The following is a 20296-nucleotide window of genomic DNA, read 5'->3' as shown; positions in this document are numbered from 1 at the left end:
GTGTTTGAAAATCCACACATTCGCAATGTTCATTTACTTTTTCTTTTCTTTTTTTTTTTTTCTTTTCGTGTGGAATAATACCGTACGAAATTATATTCGAGTTCAACGATTCGTTTTAATTTTTTAAAAGCTGTTGGGGAGCCAGGTTTGTGCCAGTGGATAGCTACTGTTTCAGGTGGGTATATTGCGTTTGATCGAGCGTAGTTGTCCCCATGCACGTTAGCTGCGCCCTTTTACGCAGATTTCATTTCCCTCCGTTTATCATTCCCGCGTTTCACCCTACGCTCATTATGACCCCTCGTTGAAAGTAAAGTCGTTCCTGTTGGGGTGAAACTTTCAAGCACACTGAACACAGTGGCCACTGTTGTGTCAACACAAGATCGATGTCGAGGTAAAATGTCTTTTGAAAGTACTTAAAGGTATTATTTTTAATCGTGCTTCGTACGTACGTGAGTACTATGTATATCTTTATTTCCATAATTGTTAATTTTTGAAATTGTGAAAAATTTTCGATGATTTTTGATCTTGCCCTTAGTAAGTAAAATTTTATTACAACAGGCTATAAAGAATTTATATTTGGTATATTTGGTATATTATATGTTATATGTATACGTATACATTTGAATGAATCCAATCCAAAAAATATATTGATATATCATTAAAAACAAAAAAATGAGAATAATCAAACTGAATTTATAAAATTGAAATAAAGTAACGATTGAAGAAAAATAAATTTCATTCGAAAGTTTATTTTTTTAAAAATAAGTATGATTACTTAGTTATTTACTTTATATCTCTGTTGTTAATTGTTCTCTAATTATTAAGTACGTTTTTATTTTGTTTTTAAATCTTCTTTTTTATTTTCATAAATTCATTATAATTATCATAAATTACAATACTTTTAAAGTTTTTTTATTCAAGTTATATGAAATTTAATAATATGTTTCGATTTAAATCATGGATACCGAACTTGTGAATCACGATACATTTGCATTTCTTTTTCATCAATTCATATTTCAGATAACTGAGAATTTCCTCGTTTATTTAACCGTAATATGCATATGCATGTATACCTATACTAATAAATAGGATTCACAAGAATTTTATAGCAGATATTGCATCGAGAATTTATCTTAATTCTGAATCGTGAATGCAGATCAGAGAGAGTTCAGATTGTTGAACGTTGCAAAGCTTCGTTAACTCGGATTGTTAGGTTTCATCCTTGGCCTAATTGCATACCAAGTAGGACGGTGGTGAATTTGTATCGATATTCAGCTTCGATGAGAAGAAATGTCCCCTGTATATATTAAAGAACCCTTGTTTTATAATTGTATATCAATTTTATAAATCATTGTGATCAGACTATGCAATCTATAATATAATTGGGAATACAAATAATTTAAAGAAAAATATTTCTATACTGTATTTTGAATCATCATGATTGAATTTTTCTGTGATCATCAATCTATGGAATTCGTGAGAATTTTATAAAATGGAAAAGAAATCTCGTTGCAAGGATAGCATATAAAGCTTTATGAAATGAAATAACGACGAAAGATTCAAATCAAAATTGCAATCATGTAAATCTTAATTGGGATTCTCTATCATTCGTGATTCCCCTTTATCTATCTGGCTCAATAAAGATGATTTATAACGATGTACCAAGATACGCCTACTTCTCTATAAGTCAATTTGTTTAATTCTCACTTTATATCATCCGCAAAGTTTGCCATTAATATATGTCTTATGTTGAGATAAAATTTATTTGCTTTTTTATGCTGTAAAAAGTTTAGATATATATTAAATGATTAATAATTAATGTAATAGTATTTATTATATAATTTATTATATATTATTATTATAATTTATATAATTTATTATATTATAGATTATAAAAATGATATAAGATATTATAAAATATTTTTCTATTTATATATTCTTTCTAAAAATTGTTATTCAATTGATTATTCTTTTCAACATTCAATATTCATTTATTATTAACACCATTGGAAGAATATTTATACAATATTTAGTGAATCATTGTATACAGCATTATAAAAATTTTAATATAATAAAATATAATAAAAAAATATAATAAAATATAATGCTATATTAAAAATAATTATTACAGTATATAGGAAAATTTATTTTATTTACATATAATACATTTTTTACAAGGTTTTAGGAATAACCTTAAATTATTAATTTAATTAATTAATTAAATATTGTAAAAACTATAAAATATAAAAAAAAATATAAAGATAGATTCAAACGAACACCTTTTGTATAAGTTTCAAAACTTGTAAAATAATTATTGCTATCTTCTTTTTATATGGTAATATAATTTAATTAAAATGCATTATATGTAAATTTTTTAATTGAATTTTTCGTAATTATTTTAATTTTTTAATAGTACAAGTTTGTTTTTAATTTTTAACTTATGAAAATTTTTGTTTCATTTTGATTTTTTTATAAAACATTAATAAATCATATGACATATATATGTATATATATATTCAAACAATTAACAATTTTATATTTCTTTGCTATATAAAAATAAAATTTATCATGATAAATTTTCTTTTTTAAATATACATATTTACATATATACATATGCCTTTTTATCCCTATATACAAGATATTTTACAAATCGCAATTAACATAATTAAAATTAATCGTATAATAACAGACAGTTTTAAAAATTTTTCTGACTATATCATTACTAATGTCGTGTATAAAGATTAACATTTGGAAAAATTTTAGGCGAATATAAAAATATAATCCTTAAATAGAGATTTCATTGTTCGAAATCATAATAAAAGATGTCTGTGACCTGATTTCCTCGTATATCAGAAGTAGAGGCGATGAATGTCATTTTTTCTGCGTGCTTGCTCGTTATTACTCTTTTCACATAGTCAGACGTGTCGGCTATTCAGTATGTGAAAAATAATTACTAGGAATCTAGTGAATCCGTAAAAATGACATCTCATCATTTGTAACAATTCTGCGTTGCCAATTATTCTTTTACGTGTATTCAATTCTCATGAATCTTAAAGCTTAACCGATGTATTACATATATTATTACAACATTACTATTCTTCTAGTTTCCTAATATTCAATATTCATATTCATTAAATATAATCTCTGTAATTTTATTTTTTTTTTAGATCTACAATCCAATTTAACACTAGAACTATCTTAAAAGATATTTGAATATTTTACATATGAATGATTGTAATTATACTAATGTGATAGAAATAAATATATTAATTATGTTTCTATGAAATACGATATTATTATTTCATCAAAAAACATTTTAATGTTTTGCATTGTAAAACGACAAATTTGGAATCCGTTATTTTGATAAGTTTGATAGTTCTAGAGTTAATTGAAGATAGTGCATACATAGTTTATAAAATTAGTCTAATGCAATTGGTCAAATCACAGAAGTTATAGAATATCAATGTATATGGAATATTATGAAACTTTCTCTGTAAAAATACTTTACAATTCTTTTTTATATTACGTGGACGATATTCATTCGCAATTTGCAATATCAAACCTTTCTTTTGTTATATGAATTATTTCGAGAGGGAAGTGGGCACTTATATTGTTATGCCTATACAGGATGTCCCAGTAATCATAGTACAATCAGGAAGAGAATGAGAAAATGTAGAGTAAAATTTATTTAAAAGCGAAAAGTTGCGTTGCTTAAAGCGAATGGAATTTTCTAAAAACAATTCTTATTTAAGATTTTCAATTTAAAAAGTAATCTTTTATAAAAATGATCCCTGATTTAAAAAATTTACTAGAAATAAGAAAATTTAAAAAAGGATAATTATAATTGGTATTTTGTTATGTTCTTTTATAAAATTCCAAGTAAAGTGTATAGTTTTCTCAGATGCTGAAAAAAAAATATTAATTTATTAGTCACTAGAAAAAAAAAAAAAGAAAATATATAAATTAATTCAAGAATTAGTAAGTTAATTAAGATTCATTCAGAATTTTCTGATTTAATTTGAAAAACTAAATAAAAACATAAACTATATGTGTAATGTAAATATTATCTATATATAAAATATAATTGATCATTAATGGAATTCATCCATATATTTATAGTAATTTTAATTTTTTCAATTATCCAATCACACTATTTGTATTTACATAATTTTCTTTTTGTAATAACTCTTTTAGTCTCATTATTAAAAAAAAAACAACAATGATTCGATTTCTTTACTCATACTCATATTCATAATATTAAATTAAAAATAAAATTAAGCTGAACAGTTAATTTAATGCAATGTGTCGTCTCCATTTAACTTTGTATATTGTATATAATATATACTTACAAAATATTCTTCTCCGTAATACGCATCTGAAATGGAATATTTCAGAATTTCTACCTCCAAACATGGCTTCCTCGTGCTGTTATTAATTATTTTAAGCAATTCCCACATAGCATCAATATCAATTCGACATCTTCGTAAACGTTGTCGTAATTGATTCGGTATATCTACATTTGTACCGAGTTCGGGTTTAAATTTATAACCTTTCGCGCAAGCTTCACAATCGCATGAAATATCGAAGAAATTTTTCAGCATGATGCTTCGAGGCATAGAATTGGACTCCAACGCGACGTATTTGGACATGAAGTTAAAGGTAATCTGCGAAATGAAAAGAAAGATTCGTTCGTAGTCGTTCGAGTAATGAATAAAAAATTTAATTCAAAATTTAATGGAGAAAGGAAAAGAAAAAAATCAAAATTCATTACCAGCTCGCCTGGATATATATCTTTAGCCGCTCGCAGAACGAGCACATTGTTTTTATGCACGGTATATATTGTATTCCCGGAACAGGAATGGCGAACCAGGTTAAGCAAGAAATACAAATTTTGTACTAGGGCGATATATCTTTCGAAAATTGGTATAAAATCCTGTAAAGAATTTTTTTTTTTTATCAAAATGATAGTTTTTACGATATATTTTAAGATCATGGAGAAATTTGAAATTACTATATTAAAATATTGAAAATCACGTATAATTTTCAACTCCCTCCAAATTTTAATTATAATTATCTATTAAAATGTACAATGATTAACTAAAAGTGTTATTATTATATTATTGTTCCATTCTAAAATAAAATAAGGAAAAGAAGAATTTAAAGAAAACTTGTGATTAATGAAATTATGCATCTGATTTAAATCTATAAAATTATAAAATTTTAGTACTTTGAAACAAATATAATGCACAAATTAATATGTATTTACCATACGTGCATATACGTCGTAAATATAGCACAAACGACAGAGTAATTTAGTTAGATTTAAAATATCGTTACTTCCTTGCATAAAATTACTATGATTTCGAAGCAGCATAGCTATTTTAGCCGAATAAAATAAATTATCTTCGGTCCTGTTGTCATCCTTCTTCATAGGAATACTCAAATTAAGAATACATCTTAAATTGTTTTCCTTCATTTCTTTCAGATTATAAATCTTCCTCTCCATTTCTTTCCAAAAACAATACAATATAAAAATATAAACAAATAAAAATTTGTCATTGATAATTAAAATTAATCAATATATAAACAATTCAATTATAAACAACTTGGTATACGTGTAAATGTATAAAATAAAATTGAAAAAAAAAGAAACGAAATTTTACAAGCAATATAAATAAACAAATGAAAAATAAATAATATATAGATCACGTTATTTTTTAATCTATCTTAATATAATTACTAAATCACCTTCATTCATATTTTCCAGTTCTTTGTGATATTCGATAGCTTCTTTCAATCTCACGCCGTTTTCAGTAATTTTCAGGAGCAATTTAAGCACGAACGAAGACTTGTTATCCAAATTTCCATACCGGCAATAGATTTGATGATAGTCCTGATACGCCTTACTGCGACATTCTTTCGAACAATATAAGGCATAGTAACAGTAATCGCATGGAATCAACGCTCTGCAGTATTTGAAACAATAATGACACATGTTATTCGTAGGATCATCGTCCCAATCATCTTTGTGAAGATGGGCAATTTGCGACTTGTCGACTAGAATGATGTCTTTCATCTTGATCGGTTTTACCGCCACAAAGTATCGTCCATTGTGAATCAAATCGATCGCATTGCTCAAACCTAGCTGATATGTGTGATGATTATTTGAGAATTGTGGTATATTCTCAAAGTGGCATCTATCGCGCATTTTTTGAGGCTCGAAACAAGCGGCTTCCTTTAATATATCAATCCTCTTTTTTTGCAACATATCCGTTAACGTTCTGCTGACAGAAATTTCTATCGCTCTGTCAATATCTAACAAACTTTCCTCGTACATCTGAAGACTTTCCAAAGCTTCAGCTCGAATGAAGTACAAAATGGCGGATTGTGCACTGAATGGAAGACTCTGTTGCAAACCTTGTGTACAGATATCGACTGTTTCGCTGTACCTTCCTTCCACCATTTTGATTTCTCCTTGCACTTTTAAAATAAAACACGAATATCATTATTATTTTTTATTCCATTAATTTTTGAATAATTTATTATGTTTTATATTAACCATTTGTTTCAACAAGGATAGAATAATCAATATGGCAACGATTGTACAATGACATTATACAATGAAAATAAAAATTTGAAAAGTTTTTTGAAAATTTTATGAATTTTAATGTTAATAAGTTTATAATAGATAACGATTGTTTCGAAATGTTTAAATAAAAAAAATATCTTATATATTTAATGTAGAAAAAAAATGTAAATATATAAAAAATATAATAATATAAATTTTATTAAACTTACCCATAAAATCTATTAATTGATTTTTCCCACATTTTTGTTTCTTAGATACTACAGGAGGATCAATAAAAAAATCGCTCATATATTCGTGTAACTTATCTCCGTTCGCTTCATTATTAAGCATATAAAAAAACGAGGTATGAAAATCCATCACGTTGGTCATCATATTTAATTTCATATGTATTAATTTTATAATATAATTTTATAATAATTTTATATGTATAATTTTAAATTACAGTATATTCGGTTTTCTGTATTAAACGAAGTGTTTCGATGTTCAAATCGTGTCGAAGAATGATTCTCCTTTTCAATTGTTACGTAAAGACAGTAAATTCAAAATTTATTTTGCCTCTCTCTTCATCGATAATCTTATGTTTATATACGGTGAAGGCTGAGAACGTTATAAATACGTTCTCACTGTTTTCACTGTAATAGTCGTCGATCGCGACGAAAGTAAAGTATATTTGAAATTCGATTTGCAAATTTATTAAGATATATTTATAGACATACAAAAATAGTATTTATGTCATAAATTTATTTTTTTGTATTTTGTATCTCATAATATTAAATTACGAATATTAAATTACGCGTTAAATGTCAAAAATTTGAGATAATTATATTCATAAAACAGTTGCCTTGATAGAATTTAATGTTTTTGAAATATGTTATCGAGGACAACATTTTAAACAACTTTTTTCTATAGTTAGTTCCTATAGTTATGTGTAACGTACGCTAATCAGCCTTAGTTTTCGAATCCTATACAAATTTGTGGTATTAATAAGTTATATTAATAATAATTAATTTATGATGTAATAGGAGATGTTAATGTATTCGTGAAATCCCTTGAAATAGTTGATTTTAGAAATCAAAATAAACAAAAAAGTAAATATATAAAAATATTGGTTTTATAGGTTAATAATTTTTATAAGTTTATAACTTAATTTATTAAGTTATAAGTGATTTATAGGTTTGCATTAGAAGAAGTAAGATGATTCTCTCTCTCTCTCTCTCTCTCTCTCTCTCTCTCTCTTTCTCTCTCTCTCTTTCTCTATCGTATTCCGTTTTATTTCTTATAATAAAATTGTTATTAATTTGAGATATCTTATAATATATATAATATAGCTATCTGTATAAAAAATTATTTTAAAAAATTCGATATTTCAATTTATCGTCGAATACAATAAATTGTATTGAAATCATTAATTATTAAATATTTTACCTTTTCTTATAACGTGATTATATAGCTACAATAAAAAATATATTATCATGTATTCATAGTTTCTCGATATGTCTATTACTATGTTAAAAATATTATTGAAGATAATCTTGCTACAAATGATAATGAAATACAAAAATAAAATATTATTTCTTGAAAATTTTCATCAAAACAAATCATTTTTATAAGATATCTATAACTATATCAAAGAAACTGATTATATAATTTTTAAATAATAGAGAAGAAATAATAGAAGAAATATGAATCATATATTATCTTATTAAAACATACGAATGATTATTATATTTTTTTATCTATAGAATAATAAAAAATTAACTATTTATTAATTAATAAATTAATTTATAAAGTCACCTTATGGAATTATTTTATTAAAGATATCTAAAATTTGAGTTTACTTTGCAACATTATAAAATTAATCTTTAAACGATAAATATACTTGAATATATCAAATTTAAATTGCAATAAAACTTGACCAATTGCTTTATTAATCCTAATATAATCTAGTTTTTTAGTTTAATTTAATATATATTATAGTTTATTATAGTTTTTTTATTATAGTTTTTTAGTTTAATTTAAAGGCAAATGAAAGTTGCAAAGTATTTAATTCAAAACTTCAATTTTCTATTTTTAAGAAATCGATCGATATCGATATCAAATCAAAGTAACCAAGTTTCGAGATTTCATAGCATATTTCAAGTTAATAATAGCAATATTAAAAAAAAAATAATAAAATAAAATAAAAAGAATTACTGGACTTTTCTCAGAAAAATATCTTATTTTCTTCGTTCTTGCTGTTCGACGGTATAGTGAAATTAGTCTGCATCAATAATTGTTCTCTCTCGTTCCGGATTTCGATTAGGAACGCTCGGCCGACTCTTCCCATCGAGATCCTCCCCCAGCGAGTTCCGATGTTCCGGAAATTATTTTATCCTTCCTACGGTCCTTTATCAGTCAATGATGTCTGTCCTCTTTTCTCCTTTTTAGATTTAAAAATTTCAATATACAAGATTTCTCTCAAAATGTATGTATAAGGTTATCGAGCGTATATAACCTTGTAATCAAAATAAATCGGAAATAAAAAATGTTCAGTTCTTTTTATTATATATACGTTTTCCTGAATAATAAATCTATCTGACTAATAAATCATCCTTAGTTCTTAGTAAGCATTTTCCTTGTCTTATGTGACCTGTAAAATTTATTACTCTAACTTTTAATCTTCTTTAAAAGATTTAAAAATGCACGAGACTATCTAATAAATTTGCAATCGAAATTTATGTAACATAGTTATCAATTGTTAGCCAAAATTGTTTGTACTTACATCAAATAATACGAGCAATTATATTTTTTGTGAAATTCCTCGAAAAATCAAGACGTTAATTTAAATATGTACAGCTTAATGATGCGACCAAAGTGTTGTGTATAAAATAAAAAATATATATATTTAAAAAAATAAGTATTCTTATAGAAAATAGAAATTCGATTATATATGCTATACTTTCGTTTTATTATTTTCAATTCACTCAGGGTTTTAAAAAAATTTAGAAAATCACGGATGGAAAAGAAATAAGTATTCTTTTATTTTATTTTATACATTTATATTATAATATAATTTTAAATTATATTATTTACCAATATTAAAAATCACTCGTTAACACTTTAATTTTGTTTATATACCTTATTTATCGTATTCAAAAGTGGATATTTTTCACCATACAAACCCCTGAAGTCGTCGTTCTCGATACCCCATAGCATTACACCAGCGAAACCCTTAGACTTAGCATAATTTACCTTCTCTTCGACAGATCTGAAATCATAAATATTTTCCATATTGTCTGTTTCTTCATTTCTACTAATTAATTTTATAATTTGTATTGTAAAATAAATGCTTACACAACATCATCATATCCAACCCATTGGTTGCCTTGATAAGCATAAGGTACGCGTTGTTTAGAATCCCGTTTCATGTTCCATCCTGATTTAATGTATTGACAGATTTCAGTGTAACTAAGTACACCACTTTCTCGCGTGTAAGGACCAGCGACTCCAGCACCCAGGATTGGAGCACCTGGTTCGTTGTCCGTCAAATTCGACAAGGTGAACGATTTACCATGGGCTGGAATACCTAGAATGATCTTGTCAGCTGGCGCCCCTTGCGTGAGCCAATATTTGACGCACCAATCCTGAAATGAATTCCATATTTACGAATTTAATCAGCAATATTTTAATATCGATTATAAATAAATCTATTTTTCAAAATGAATATATTTTTTTACTTTATTTTAATATACTGAATTAAAATCTTTATTCTAATTCATTATACAATTGTTTAAATATTTAAAAAGTTTGTCAACTGGATGCAAATGATATTGGACCATGGATAATTAATATAATTGGTTTAAAAATCCATAGAATTTGTTAGTTTCTACTCCAAGAGAAATTAAATATCTTGTATGTATAGTCATGTTATCAAACATATTTAATTTCTTTTTCTTCAAAAGATATCTCAATATGTGTATATATATGTTTAATAGCAATGTTAATAACTCAAGATTTAATCTTAAAAATTGAGGAATATCGAACAACAATGCCTAATATCTATGAAATTTGAAAACTTAAGATTTGAGATTAAACCATTCATAACCTTTTAAACTTTATATTTATTCTTTAACCTTAAAGTCTAAAGCTTTATACGCAATACTATATAATTAACACATTTCAAAAGACTATCATTCTCATCAACTTCATCATCAAATGTTTAAACATTTAATCTCCAAAGAAATATATCTAAAATTTGAATTTCCAAAATATTCGAAAATTAAAACATAATTATTCGTTTTAATTATTAGAACTTACCACATTAGTGTCAAGTCGAATATTGGTATCTTTGCCTGAGGGATAAAGGCCAGAGTGAAGTAGCGCGGCATTCTCCCATGTTCCGTGCAAATCGTACGTCATTAGACTAATGTAATCGACGTATTTTACCAGTTCCGGAATAAGGTAGGATTGAGAGGCCGAATATTCAGGAGCAGTAACCGTCACGCTCAGGTTCAAATTATTTTTGTCGAACTCTTGCTTCAATTCCTTCAGCAAGGTGATGTAATTCTCTCTGTCGGCAATTACGCCCCCACGTTGGTTTGGAAATGACCAGTCCAAGTCCAGACCGTCGAAATTGTACATTTTTAGGAATGAAACCATGTTTTTGACGAATTTTGCACGGACAGTAGGATTTCCGGCAACTTGAGAATACTTGTACGATCCCTCGTTCCAACCGCCCATACCCACCAAGACAGTAATGTTTGGATTCAATTCACGAAGCTTAATGAATTTTCCAAAACCATTTTTGCCGCTTGGAAGATCGTTCCAAGAGTCTAATATATGAACGCTACCATCAATATTAATACCGATGAACGTGTATACTATATGGGTGCACAGTTTTGGATCTATGTCGGTGGGATTGAATTCACCGATTCCGGGACGATAAGTGGACCAGCTGCCATAGTAACAGATGATCTTGTCTGAATAATGGAAAAAGATTGTCAATGTGATTATTTATTATTTTTATTTTTTTATTATTATTATTTTTTATTTGTTCATTATTTACGTTGAATGGAACGCGAAAGATTTTTAATCGAGAAGATGGAATGCAAAAATTGTATTTTTTTAAATAAAATTCTACTTGTTGAAGTTTTATATATTTTTACAGTGCACCAGAGTTTTTGCACCAGAGATTCAATCGTAAAATTATTTAAGGTATTCGTTACTTGCAAAAGAATTGAATAAATTATAAGTTAAATCGGCTTATTATTTTTATTTGGTAATTATAATTATTTGATGCTCACTATCGGCAACGATGTTTGTGACGGCGTACGCCAGGAAAGTGATCAAGAATCCTGCTCTCAATATCTGAAAATAAACAAATTTCTAAGAATTATTAATTTAAATTTAAAAAAAAAGAATGTTTTAAAAATTTAGAGAAATTCATTTTTTGAAAATAGTAAAAGAGATTTTTTTACTATTTTGTTTCTAAATAATTTTAATATAAAAATCAGATTATGAATTGGAATTTTATCTATGAAAAATTGAATTTATTTTAAATAATTAAATGAATGTTAATGATACAAAAGTAGATAAAAATAAAAAATAGAAGCATTACCTGTCTCATCTTCAGTGTTAATATTTCAATTATTCCGATTGTTACAAACTTGACAAGCTTTTGATTCGGATCTTTATATACTAAATCGATGTTTTTCAAATATGATTAATTTGTTATCTAAACTATATCATTATTGCAATATTTTTCTATCATGTATACAATTATCAAATAAAAATTTATCTATTATCTATTACTAGAATCGTCTTGATATATTTATCTCGACATTTATATATATTTATAAATATGACGTATTCAATTATTTTTAATCGGAAGTTGAAATATGAAGGGTGTGAAGATTTTAAAAATAAAAATAAAATAATACATATATTCATAACATTCTTCTCCCCCCTCTCTTTTCTATAAAATAAAATTCATAAAATGATAACTTTGCAATGGTGCGAAGTAAAGCAAAACTTTAAATTTTAACAAAATTTTCCAATTTTTGCTTTGTTACTATTCTATTGTAAAAAAAAAAATTCAAATAAAATTTCATGACAAAATATGAAAAAGTTGCGAAATTTTCGAATATCGATTTCGCTCCCTCAAAGGGTGGGAATATTTCGCTAAAAAATAAATTACTTCATGTATAACTCACTATATTCAATATGCGCAAACTATTTTCTCTAAAATCAGAATTTTTTGAGTTAGATGATTTTTTTTATATACGAATATCTTTATCACTGCAACTTCCCAATATATTAATACAATTTGTACTTAATGATATAAATTATTTTGCAAAAATTTATATATTATTTCACTTTGCAAAAATTCGTACTTTACACTGTGCCGAGCATAAAGTTCAGGAAACAGTTAGCCGATTAAACAACGGTTCTTTGCAGTTTGCGTGCTCTGAAAAGAATACCGAACGAATGAGGAATGAATTTAGCATTAATTTTCTTTACCACAATATCAGATAATATCTAGATTCTTGTTGCTAAGAAAGAAATTTCTTATGGAAGTGCGATGAACGGGAAAAATAAATGTAATTATGTGAATTTCAAATGGAAGAAATCATGTGTGGGAAATGAAGCGTGGAACCTGAATGCTGTATTGTTGCAACCGAACAAAAAAACATTATAATTAATGGTTAAAAAAATTTTTTTTTATGGGAGAGCTCGAGAAAGAAAAACGAACAATTTACTAGACGTGATGAAAGATGAAAAGGAATGAGTTATGAGAAAAACTCGTGTTCGTTTTACATAGTGACTAATTCGTGATCAAGGTTTATTCGTTTATATCAATTGGTGATAATAGTACTGTCAAAGCGATAAGTAATTGTGAATGTCGATACGAAACAGATTCGTGGACGTGTTTATTATTTCATTCTAGTTTTCAATTGTTCATATTTCTGTGAATGAAACGAATCGAAACCTCAAACAAGATGGCGATTTCAATATCATTGAAATATTGAAACTTTATAGATTTATGGAATAAAAACAAACAATTGGAAATCATATTTCTTGATAAATAAATAAGGTATAAATAAATGGTATAAAAATAAGGTATAAAAATAAATAAATAAATATAATAATAAATGTAGAATATAAAATAACTTATATTTAAAAAAAAAATAGTAGATACTATGTTATACTATATTATATTAGATCTTAGAATTTCTGTCAATTCTCAATCACGATTAGTTGAAAAAAATTTGAAAATAAAATTAACCAGAAGAATCAATTGTCGAATTTTTTGATCGATAAAATTTTAATACAGTCGAAACTTATATTTCAATGGAAATTGAATTCGAATTTATCAAAGATCGATTAATTTGTATATTAATTGATTTAATTGAAAGAGGCTAATGTAACTAGATATTGAGAAATACTAAACACGAGATATGACACGACAAACATTATTTTCATTGATTTCTATGAGCTTGAAATGTATTGTTAATACTTCAATGATGGGGAAATCGAACTCCATGTATTTTGTTAATTTTCGTGAACGATTATCGAGTTGATTTTCAACAGTATTTGAACGATATATACTAAACGATATTTCTCCTGAATTTAATTTTATTTTGTGATTAAATATATAAAATCGATTGTATTTTTAAAGAATATTTACATAAATTATTACAAAATAATATTTCCGATGTAAAATAAAAAAAATTATTTCCTTTCTCGATATTTATTTTGATTTTTTATATTCCATCAAATTCTATCTTCTTACGATAAATACTTTCACTAAGAGAAAAATTTCATTTTGTAAATGAAATTCGAAAAATTTTCTTACAAATGGTGAAGGATAGATTCTTAAAAATTTTTATTACTTTTTAAATATTAAGGATCAATAATTCTTTTTAATATATGTTATTAATTAATTAATTATAATATGCAGATATATAAAAAATGGATAAAAATATCATTGTGCTATAATATTATATTTATTGTTTGTTGTTGAAAATGTGCTTGAATTTTTTATAAATACCATAGATTCGAACAAAATGGAAGGAAATCACGTTAGAAGAGTAGAAAGACTAAGAAAGTACGATGATTCAAACGTAATGACTCAACATCCGCCAATTTGATTTCCATTGACGTCCTTATTTTTTTATGAATACAATTAGTATCTACGTATATCTATCAACTCATTCTCTCATTCGAAAAGAAATATTCAGATTTGAAAGAAGATTCATACGCTCAATCAAAATGCATGCAATTTATTTTATCTAATATAATCAAATATTTTTATATAAATCTTTTAAATTAACTTATAAAAATTCGAGGTACTATGAAACAAATTGACATTCATCCTTATATCAAATTGATTTCAAGTCAATTAAAAATGAGGGATAATTAATTCGATTCGTTGCACAATATGAAAGAAATTTTAGTAAATTTTAAAGAGTGAAGAGACAGCTGACGATAAGCAGTTTTGAAAAGTGAAAGGAAGGATGGAATAAGTGTGCAAAGTCTCAAGGAGAATCCTTCAAAGGGGACTAAGGGGCCATTGTCCTATGTATATTAGGTTGGTGTATATGAAATGTCGTTTCATCGGAGTTTGAACTTGAAGCTAAACGTCATCCTGCAGTTAATTTTGTTCTGCAGTCGATCGATATTAACTTCGTTAAAGAATTTTATTAAGATTTAACGAATAAAAATATCAGAATAATCAGAATATTTCAACAAAATAGAAAAAAATGTCTCATTTTTAATAAAACTTTGTAAAAACATAATACATTATAAATATTTATGCATGACAATTTTTTTTTTTTTTTAGCAGAATATCATTTTAAGAAAACGAAATCAATATTCAAATTTTTCGTTCTGAATACATTTTGTAATACGATATACTTAAATTGTAAAATATTTAGTTTTTAGTGCTCTATCATATGAAATTACTCTATACTCAATCCATTATACTCTATATATGTACAAATTTCCATTAAAATCAAAATTTTCGAATAAAATAAAATTCTTCGTATTTTGCAATACTTTTATTTTCATTAATATTATAATTACACGTAGTTGTATTTATAGAATAACTTGTACAATTTCATAATTTGCAATTTATTAAATTTAATACGCGAAATTTTATCCGTTTATCGTTAAAAGTTTTCTAATAATTTCGCGAATGTGATACGTTATTCCCTTACGTAGATCGTTCCTCGAGAGTTAATTCATCAAGTATCTTTGATTCGTTGTGCGCTAACAACCTTCTAATAGCAGCTCGCCGCAGAGAAGATTGTAAGTACGTGAGGTGCAACGCGATGCTTAAGATATTTCTTTTCAAATGCACTTCACGCCTCTCTTGGCATCTCATCGAAGGATCTTTGCCGTTTCGCGTTTAAATTAGGAATGCATTTAACGATTGCATTTCGCGTATATGGAAAGGGACGAATATCAAATATTTATCTCAATCTTCTCGTGTTCGATACGTCTTCTCGTGAAAGATTTATATCGTTGCTCGTTGATAATGATTAATGTCAATGTTAATTGAAGAAAGCGGTGTTGTTGCGATTATTACAAAAGTAATTTGTATTTATTGTGATGCATTGATCATTAAATCATTGTGATGATTATTAAATTTTATTATAGAAAAATTTAAATTAAATAAAGTTTAAATTTTTATTATATAAAATTTCATATTTTCTTTAAATCATGTTAGTAGATAGAATAGAGATGATATGTTAGTTTTTATTAGATATTATAGAAAATTTCATATCTATAAATTAATGATAGTGGATAAGAAAAAGATGATATATTGATATATTGGCTTTCATTATATATTGTAGAAAATATTATATCTCTAAATTACTGATGAATGGGTAGAAGGAGACGATGTATTGTTTTTTATTAAATGTTTTTTATTAAATGTTATAAAAAAATCAAATATCGTAGATAATTTTATATTTCTGAATCACTGACAGTAGATAGAAAGGAATGTAATGTTATAAGAGAATATCCTTTTATATAAATTACATTATAGATAGTATAAAAGATCATTATCGAAAGTGGTTTGAACACGATATATACGTGCAGCATAAACATTAGAGTATCAATGATCTAAAATTACATCACTGTAATAAACAGAAACGTCTCTTTAGTTTAATTTAATTCATCTTTTCCTAAGTATATCTGACGTATCCAATACAATAAGTGAATGATACATATTATGAGGATGTATCATGCTAATGTAAACATCTACGTCATACTTTTTTTTTTTTAAACAAAAAAGTTTTTTTTTATTTCAAGATATAATAAAATACCAAGGATCAAGGACTGCATCATATGGAAAAAATCCATAAAATTTTCCATTATATCGTATCTTCTTCTCTTTACAAAATTTTATAAGATCTGGAGATAAATTTTTTGTTTTAAATTTAATAAAATGACACGATATCTTCGTAATATATATATATTTTTTATCATATAAATTTTTCTTACAACTTGTATAAAAATAAGAATAAATTGATGGAATAGAAATTACGTGAATATTAATCGTTCAATAACTAAAGTAGAGAAACTCACGTGAGATCATATAATAGATTAAAATTGTACAAAGGTACAAATACATTGGGGTTTCGTGTGTGCTTTTCAGATGCATGAAATTCACATGATGCATCATTCCGCGTGACAATTTTAATCGCTGAAAATCTATGGTGTATCATGAACTGGTGTCCAGTCTGTTGAAACCGTGTATTCTATTGATTTTTCAGGTACCGCTAACCGATCGATATTTATACCATGTTGTCAGACATTCTTCGACATGTATCAAATACGAAATCTTTTTTGTGAAAGGAACCTACGTCACACTTCGTGCGAAATTGTATTCTTAAGATTCTTAAGGCTCTTTTCGTTTGAAATAAACTAAGAATTCATACCAAAAATCTTTTAAATGTTTTATTGATAAATTTAATTTTTCTTTAAGTAAAATATTCATTTAACATAATTACATTATCGCATAAATGCTGCAAGTATAAATGACAAAATCAAATCATGAAATTGTAATGGATCTCATGAATTTCGTGAAATTGAACAAGAGTTATTCAAAATCAAATTCATTAGATAATAATATTATAATCAATATAAAATAAAAAAGAATAGAATTTAAAAATTCACCCTAGATTTCACAAGAAATCGAAACGAAGTTTCAGAAACAAAAAATAAAAATAAAATATAGATTTTCTAAAAATTGCAAAACTATATCATCATAATTTTTAGAAATTTCAACAACAATATGACTCTTCGTATCAATACTGTTTCTTTTCTTGCAGAATTGCAACACTTGTTCTATCTTCACATAGAAATCTCTAATAAAATAAAACGCGCATATAACGTGCAGTTTAGTTCTATATTAGTTACCAAAAAACTCTTTCCATTTTTGTAACATCGATAAAGTGTCCAAGTGCAAAGGATTAAAGTTTCATATTTGCATTAACTTCCCTTTTTTCCAATTTTACCCCACAGGGTGTGTGAAACTGTATAGACGCGATATTGCCGTTGATTTAAATTAATATTGAAAACATCGAGTTCTCAACTTGTGCAACCTTCATTCAACATGCTTGTGTTCCGTGTTGTACAGCACTACATTGTACTATGTGTACTTAATCTTTGTGCAAACGACACACCATATTCTTCGTGACATACATAAATGTCACTTTAATCCTCTATAACACCGCGTAACGTGAAAGTCATATACTCATGTACCTATATTTTTAAAATTTTGTTTCGTTTTTCTATTTTTTGTGCATTTTATGCACTTTGCCTTTTTATATTTTATCAGTTTTAGACACACTGATTATGATTCAAATATAAATATCAATTTTGCAAAAGATAGATATATAATCTAAATGAATTTCTTCTTTTTAAATCTTATAATTATTAAAACACCATAATTTTAAAAATAAGATCAAAAATATTTCAAATATCGAAATAAATTTCTACGGCGAAAGAAAGATAACAACATTTTATTCTTATTTCAATGTATATAATTTTCCTTTTATGATCAAGAAGCAAACGAAGGGATCATTAAACAAAAGCGAATCCATTTTAAAAATACCAAGTTATTTCAATTTTAATATTTACAAATATCTTGTTATTAATGTAATGAAATATTCATGTATTCGGCACAACATGAAACTCCATGAAATATTCGTTCGTTGAATTCAATTTAGTATCACGTTGATATTTCGATAATTGATTTTCCATGCGCGAATGCCGTGTTCCACAACGGTCCGCTTCTTTATGAATAACCAGAACGTTAATGCAGCCTGACGGGTACGTCATTGGGTTAAAGTTTAAGCGTGCACGATGCGGAGCAAACGAGGGTGTAATTACACAAAGGACAGTGGTCTATTCCTGGATTCATGAAGTGCGAGTACACGCACTCAATTATGCGAGATTCGTTCACGTTCCCGAGCAAACAATTATACCCCTTCTGATAATTTGATGAAGCTGGTTCTCGTGAAACTTTTCTCATCTCGAGGTTGTTAAGGTTATTTTAAATAAATAAATCATCAGAGTGAAAAAAAAGTAGACGAATAATAATTCATGGTAAAAAATGTTCGATCTTTGTTTAAATCTTTGGAATAATTCTTCTTATAGATCATTAATGAATCATTAATAATAAATGCTAAGAATCATAAAAATAATTTGAGAACTACTGGTTTATATGTACTGATTTTAAAAATATGCCTTATTTTGAAAAATTTTAAATTTTTTTGTTTAATTATTAGATCGGAATTTGTTAATTTCGTTCGAATTTTGAAAATAATAATCGAGAAGAAAATAGAAAAATCTCGTCCGCCGCACAATGACGTTATTTCTCATAGTTCTTCATTGACCCATCCCATTTTATTTTTCGAATTGGCACCAAATGAACCGGACAACCAACTGAAAGAGCACTTCTCCGCTCTCATTGCCGCGAGGCGTCTCCAACTTCGTTCAAGTTTAATTGAGCTTGAAAGTTTCCGACTTGTTGTCTCTGAATTCGCCTCTACGCGCCTACCACTTTTTGCCATCCACCGCCTCGACGATGACATCGTCCATGTCAAAAACGATCCTCTAGTTATCGTGAAACTAATCCCCGTTAACCCTCCCTCTAACGAGAAGCACTGATCTTCTTTCTAATATTAACTTTGCAACACTTTGCAAAGTGTGAATCCCTTTAAGATAAATATTACACTTATTTTAGTTATAATATATTGCAAAATAGCGTACAAATATAAAATTTGTATAATTTTCTTTTAAACAAATCTAATTTGTTTTAGATAATTGTTGGGTTAACAGTAGATATTTAGATTTTGTCAATTTTTTGAAAAATCTTAATTTTGTTATTTAATGGAGAAATATTAATAGTGTATACATTGCGTAAATTGTACTTTTTTTCTTTTTTATTTTAATTTTTCCTCTCTATTATTGATTTGAATATTTTTAAAAAGAGAGTCTGTCAAATAAAATGTAAATCAAAAAAATTGCATTGAAAATTTAGTTACAATTTTTCTATATATAATAAGAAAGAAAGGATAATTGTCTTAGAAATAAGAAATAGTTTTTTAATATTTAATTTTTTACTAGATTATCTCAAGATTATCAATTATGAATATACATGAAAATAAATTAATAATACACGATATTTTATTTTTAATGGAATATAAATTTTAT

At 26.3% G+C, this 20296-nt stretch overlaps 3 protein-coding genes across 6 annotated transcripts in view; 1 reads left to right on the top strand and 2 right to left on the bottom strand.

Annotated features, from left to right (window-relative positions):
• The window catches only part of LOC102681247 (tetraspanin-5), a 46043-nt gene that overhangs the window by 6772 nt on the left and 18975 nt on the right, over window positions 1-20296 (top strand). The window lies entirely within an intron of this gene.
• LOC102680909 (SET and MYND domain-containing protein 4-like) lies at window positions 3504-7178 on the bottom strand. 2 transcript variants are annotated; one of them, XM_006618892.2, is made up of 7 exons: window positions 7011-7177; window positions 6799-6979; window positions 5749-6480; window positions 5267-5508; window positions 4772-4933; window positions 4350-4664; window positions 3504-3904 (listed from the first exon to the last, which is right to left on the bottom strand). In XM_006618892.2, exons 2-7 carry the CDS (start codon window positions 6971-6973, stop codon window positions 3866-3868), a joined length of 1665 nt encoding a protein of 554 aa, XP_006618955.1. In that variant the 5' UTR covers window positions 6974-6979; window positions 7011-7177; the 3' UTR covers window positions 3504-3865. The 2 variants fall into 2 exon arrangements, with proteins under 2 accessions (XP_006618955.1, XP_031367898.1); XM_031512038.1 differs by lacking the exon at window positions 3504-3904 and having other exon boundaries at window positions 4278-4664; window positions 7011-7178.
• Window positions 9588-12274, bottom strand: LOC102681035 (chitinase-3-like protein 1). The gene is made up of 5 exons (XM_006618894.2): window positions 12186-12274; window positions 11872-11935; window positions 10886-11547; window positions 9927-10212; window positions 9588-9840 (listed from the first exon to the last, which is right to left on the bottom strand). Exons 1-5 carry the CDS (start codon window positions 12192-12194, stop codon window positions 9689-9691), a joined length of 1173 nt encoding a protein of 390 aa, XP_006618957.1. The 5' UTR covers window positions 12195-12274; the 3' UTR covers window positions 9588-9688.

This window comes from Apis dorsata, unplaced genomic scaffold (genome assembly GCF_000469605.1).
Source record: "Apis dorsata unplaced genomic scaffold, Apis dorsata 1.3 scaffold_382, whole genome shotgun sequence".
In the NCBI taxonomy this organism is placed as follows: domain Eukaryota; kingdom Metazoa; phylum Arthropoda; class Insecta; order Hymenoptera; family Apidae; genus Apis; species Apis dorsata.
Note: the sequence above shows the minus strand (reverse complement) of the source record. Positions and strands in the feature narration are given on the sequence as shown.

Coding starts and splice junctions, on each gene's coding strand:
- LOC102681035 (XM_006618894.2), bottom strand. Junction 11,548..11,871: donor CACAAACATCGTTGCCGATA/GTGAGCATCAAA, acceptor TCCATTATTCAG/ACAAGATCATCTGTTACTAT. Junction 10,213..10,885: donor TTCGACTTGACACTAATGTG/GTAAGTTCTAAT, acceptor AATTCATTTCAG/GATTGGTGCGTCAAATATTG.
- LOC102680909 (XM_031512038.1), bottom strand. CDS start 6,973: ATGAAATTAAATATGATGACCAACGTGATGGATTTTCATACCTCGTTT. Junction 6,481..6,798: donor TCAATTAATAGATTTTATGG/GTAAGTTTAATA, acceptor TTATTTTAAAAG/TGCAAGGAGAAATCAAAATG. Junction 4,934..5,266: donor ACGACGTATATGCACGTATG/GTAAATACATAT, acceptor AATTCTTTACAG/GATTTTATACCAATTTTCGA.